The sequence below is a fragment of the Egretta garzetta genome, unplaced genomic scaffold, assembly GCF_000687185.1.
Source record: "Egretta garzetta isolate BGI_Z169 unplaced genomic scaffold, ASM68718v1 scaffold140, whole genome shotgun sequence".
NCBI classification, from domain to species: Eukaryota; Metazoa; Chordata; class Aves; order Pelecaniformes; family Ardeidae; genus Egretta; species Egretta garzetta.
The window spans coordinates 233,488-237,916 of NW_009258376.1; the positions used below are offsets into that span (position 1 = coordinate 233,488).

Below are 4,429 nucleotides of genomic sequence, written 5' to 3' on the forward strand. Positions count from 1 at the left end.
CCTGCTCAAGAGGGGAAGCTCCACAGCTGATCACATCCACTTGCCCCATGCTTGTAGCCCGAGGAAGGCCAAGCTGACTGCTCTTGCACACTCGCAGTCAGCGCTGGCAGAAGGAGGGGTTCCTCTCTCTCTGCTGGTCGGCCTTGGCCATGCTCTGCCCAGAGACCCCCTCTCTGTGCCGAGGGGACCACCCTTCCCACGTGTTGTCCCTAAAGGGGTACCAAGGTGTCAGGGAGAGCCAGGGCTGGGAGGTGGGAAAGGAATTCACCCCTGCTTGCTTTTCTTCCTTTTATTGGTGCTGGGCTGGATGTCTTCCTGGGAACTAAGTTGGAGCTTCAGGCAAAATCAGTGTGTTCTGGCGCTGTACTATTACAGATATGGGGCTGGTGGGGGGTGCGGGGGGGGCCTGCCTTGTCCCCCAGCTGTGTGCCTCCACAGTACGCTGTTGTGAAGATTGTGAGGGAGAAGTACCTGAAGACCACGGCATTTGAGACCCAGGAGGAGCTCCAGGCATTTCTCAGTGAGCTCTACGTGTACCTTGTGGACCAGATGCACGTTGCCCTGAACCAGGTAGGGAGAAACCCTGACGTGTGTCTGGTCAGCTGGGATGGGTGACCTGGGACACGGGTTCACTGGGGATCCAGGGCTTGACACTGCATCTAGTGAAGGCGGGGGGACTTTTTGAGATGGAAGCAGGCCTGTGCTTTCCTTTGCTGCAGTTATTACGTGTGGCCCTGAGCCACACTCAGAGGCAAGATCTGGTGCATCCGTGTCCCACTAATGGTGGCACCGGCCACCGACTCACCCGGGCAGAGCACAGATGTCCCGGCATGAGCTGGGGTCACCAGTAAGTGACACCACAGAGGAAATTTGAAATTATCTTGATCTAGTGGATGCTTTTACTTGTTGCAACTGCAAATAATGGATATTGCCCCGTCCCTGTGTGGCAGAGGTACCTGTGAGTGAGAGGAGCAAGTCCCACCGCAGACAGGAGCCGGGACAGCTTGTCTTTCCAACCCGCCCAGCCCCAGGCTGTACTCGGCGCCGTGCCGGACTGGGAACTGCTGCTAGACTGGGATCACATGAACTGTCCTTACCCTCCTGGGACTAACGCTCCGTCTCGCTCCTTACCAGCTACTGTCTGAGGAAGCTGCTTCCCCTGCCCCTCCGCCCCTCACGACCAAGGAGCAGCTCTGGCTCTTTGCTCACGAAGCTGAAGTCAACAAGGACTACAAGCTGGCAGCTCTCTACCACCAGCAGGTAAAGGAGCCCCTGTTCTTTCCTGCCCATCTCCCGTGTGTCTGGGCTGGCAGCCAGCACGCCATCGCGGCGGCGAGGGGCCCGCGTTGGCGACAGCTCAGCCAGCCCTGACTCTTGTGTAGGGAGGAAGGAGGCAAACGTGACCGGGATGCTTAGGCTGAAATGCGTGAGGGATTTTCTAGGGAGATGCTGCTCTCTGGAGGATGTGAGGCAGAGGCTGGCCAGGCCACTGAGGACTTCAGCCTCAAGGCCAGGGGAAGTGGGATGAGCCGGTCCAAAAGGTCTACTGGGGCAGCACTGGGGACACTGGGCCATCTGACAGCAGGCTAGGAGGAGGTCAGCTGAGGCTGGAGGCCATGGGTTAGATGAAGGAGGCTTCGAGGAAGCCCAGCGTATCCCAGTTAAGGGAAACCCTAGCACATGATAGACAAGGGTTTGGTTGTTGCTAAACTGGGCTGGGGTGGCCAGAGGAAAACCGGGGTTGTTCCAGACTCGCCTCCCCAGTCCGCTGTGTGTGCTGAGTGGGACTGCAGCAGTCCTCACTCCAGCAATGATCTCTTGTGTCTAGAGGGTAGCTCAGGACCAGAGCAACATCCAGTGCTGGCTGGACTACGGGGCGTTCTGCCTCCTCCTTCAGGAAACCACCAAAGCCCAGGAGTGCTTCCAGAGGGCCCTTTCTCTGGACCCCCATCACATCCAAAGGTGCTGCGCGCTCCCGGTGGGTGGGAGGCTGGGGGGTGTCCCCCCCACCGCTGTCTGGGGCCCGCAAGGCTCATCCGTCCGAACCTGTCCCCAGCTTGCTGCTCTGTGGGGTTGTGGCTGCCGTGCTGCAGCGCTACGAAGAGGCAGAGATTTTCTTTGAGGATGCCTGCTGCTTGGAGCCATCCAGCATCGTAGCCTGGACGCTTTCAGGTAGAAAAGCAAACCAGCCTATGTGCTCAGGGCACTCCCGCAGAGCCAAGCGTGGCTTCTGCCCCTGCTCCTCTTCTCCCTGCTCTGATCTGAGGGCCAAGGGAAGGATTTTGCTGAGGGTGGGATGACTGCTTACCCTGCTCTTGCTATCTCCCATAGGTTTGTTTTATGAGCTGCAGAATAATAATATTCAGGCGGAAATGGCTTTCCGCGAGGCTAAGAAGCTGCTGCAAGCACAGCTCGCCAAGGAGAGGAGCATCCCTGAGGCTGCTGAGGGCGAAGGAGGGACAAAGCACATTTCAGCTGAGCATGTGAGGTCTCCCAGCCCAGGCCCAGAAGACGGCTTGCCAGGTAACGCCGGGCAAAATCGGCAAGGGAGCTCGGAGCAGTGTGGGAGATGGTGCTGAAAGAGAGGAGAAATTTCAAGGGGGAGAAATCCAAAGTGTAAAGGAAGAAGATGTGGCCCGTGAGCTGGAATAGGCTGAGCACTAACTACGCCAGCCAGAGGCAACAGCGACAAGTGTGCTGCTTTCAATGATGAAGCTTTCTGAAAGCAGCACGGCTGATGCCTTGTCTTGCCTGCAGAGGGACCGATCTTTGCATTTATTGTTCTGCCCCGGCCTGGTGTGACCAACACAGCCATGTGCGGGCAGTGGCCAGGGCGGCTGGAGGAGGCAAGTCCTTCTGCAGGCTTTGGGAGGGCAGCGCTGCCCCTGTGGCACTCGTACGTTGGGGGCATCCAGGTTTAGCTTTCATGAAAGCTGTGGCTGAGACTTCCCCGCCCAGCTTGGAAAGTGCTGCCTTGCCAGCTCAAGGAGCAAACCGGTTGCTCGGTGCTGACCCTGAACCAAAGGCTCCTCTGGAGCCTCACTGTGTCAGCCTCACCATGAGCTGAGACTCCCTGTCCTGAGTCCCAGATATTTGGCCAGGCTGTGGGAAATGTTGGCTGGCTTTATTTTTAACGTTATCACCACTTCCCACAAGGTGCCTCAGGCAGGCCAGCCTCGCGTCATGTGCCTCTTTTTGCCCCTTCCAATGATGAGGGAAGGGATATTGCCCCATTTATACCCATTTCTAGCTTCACACAGTAATCGTGTGCTCAAAACCCCGGACCCAGGTATTGCGTCTTGCAAAGAAATTCCTTCCCTGTTCTGAAAATCTGATGGCTCTTTCATATTTTCTCTCTTCCCCATTTCTGCGGAATTGTGCTCCAAACCGGGCAGTTTATGGCAAACTCTTTGTTTCCACCTAATGGTTGGGGGGGGGTTCGTTCCAGAGAGGATTCCAGATGGCTCAGCTGACGAAGCGCCAGAGGCGGTGGAGCCTGCCCTGGCCTGCACAGCACCTGAGGAAGAGGCTACTGCACCGGAGGCAGCCCCGAAAGGTTAGGGGACGGGGGCCTGGCGTGTAAGGGACAGCCCAGTGCTGGGAGGTGGCCTCATGTGGTCAGTCGGGAGGGGAGTAACTTGGCAGCACTGAGCTGTGGCCATCCTCGTGCCAAGGCAAGGCATCAAGGCTTGTTCTCTCTCCCTAGGCGGGGAATCTCCAGGCAAAGTAGGTTCATCCCAATTTTTGGAGGAGGGCACCTAAGGATGGATGGCCAGTGGGTGAACGCAGCCCTCTGCCTGCATGTCACTGCACCCAGCTGCCTTCAGTGGAGGCTCGAACATCTCCCTCCTGAGATGCCAGCTCTTAGACTGTCCCTGTGGATCTCCTCTGGTCGTGTGTTGTAGAGCTGGCTCCTCTACAGCTGCACTCTCCAGTGGGTGGGAAAGAGGTGGCAGCATTGGCTGCTTCAGGCCCTGCTGGGTTGGTTTGGGGAGGCAGGGGCCTCCCTGTAGTTAACTCTGACAAACTTCAATCATAAATTCCTACCTTTTCTTCCTCTGAGTTTGGACTGGAAAATTAGTGGGTCAGGAGCTTTGTTTCTTTTCACATCTTTTACAAAAACTTAAGCCCTTCAGAAAGAAATGCTGAGTTCATCTCTGCTTCAGCCTCCACTGCCGCCTCCCGTGTTTCACACCGTGTGGCTGGGATTCCCCTGTCCCCACCAGGTTCTCAGCCCCTGTTCTTGCTTCAGAAACACAAAGCCCAGGTTGGGTCTGATGGAGACACGTTTTCTTGCAGCACCATCCCCTGTTTCAGGACGTAGCCAACCTCCCTGCACAATTTTCATGAAGGCAGTGGAATTCTTGATGAAAGTCAACGCCATCCAGGTCAGCCCAATGTGGAGTGAAGGGGTGGGGAGGGAGGTTTG

General features: G+C 56.8%; 1 protein-coding gene across 1 annotated transcript in view; it reads left to right on the plus strand.

Annotated features, from left to right (window-relative positions):
• Window positions 1-4,429, plus strand: part of WDR90 (WD repeat domain 90) — a 61,833-nt gene that overhangs the window by 16,105 nt on the left and 41,299 nt on the right. Inside the window, 7 exon segments of the mRNA XM_035895625.1 lie at window positions 439-570; window positions 1,135-1,260; window positions 1,829-1,962; window positions 2,057-2,172; window positions 2,332-2,523; window positions 3,449-3,556; window positions 4,300-4,388. Of these exon segments, the coding sequence (XP_035751518.1) occupies window positions 439-570; window positions 1,135-1,260; window positions 1,829-1,962; window positions 2,057-2,172; window positions 2,332-2,523; window positions 3,449-3,556; window positions 4,300-4,388 (897 nt within the window).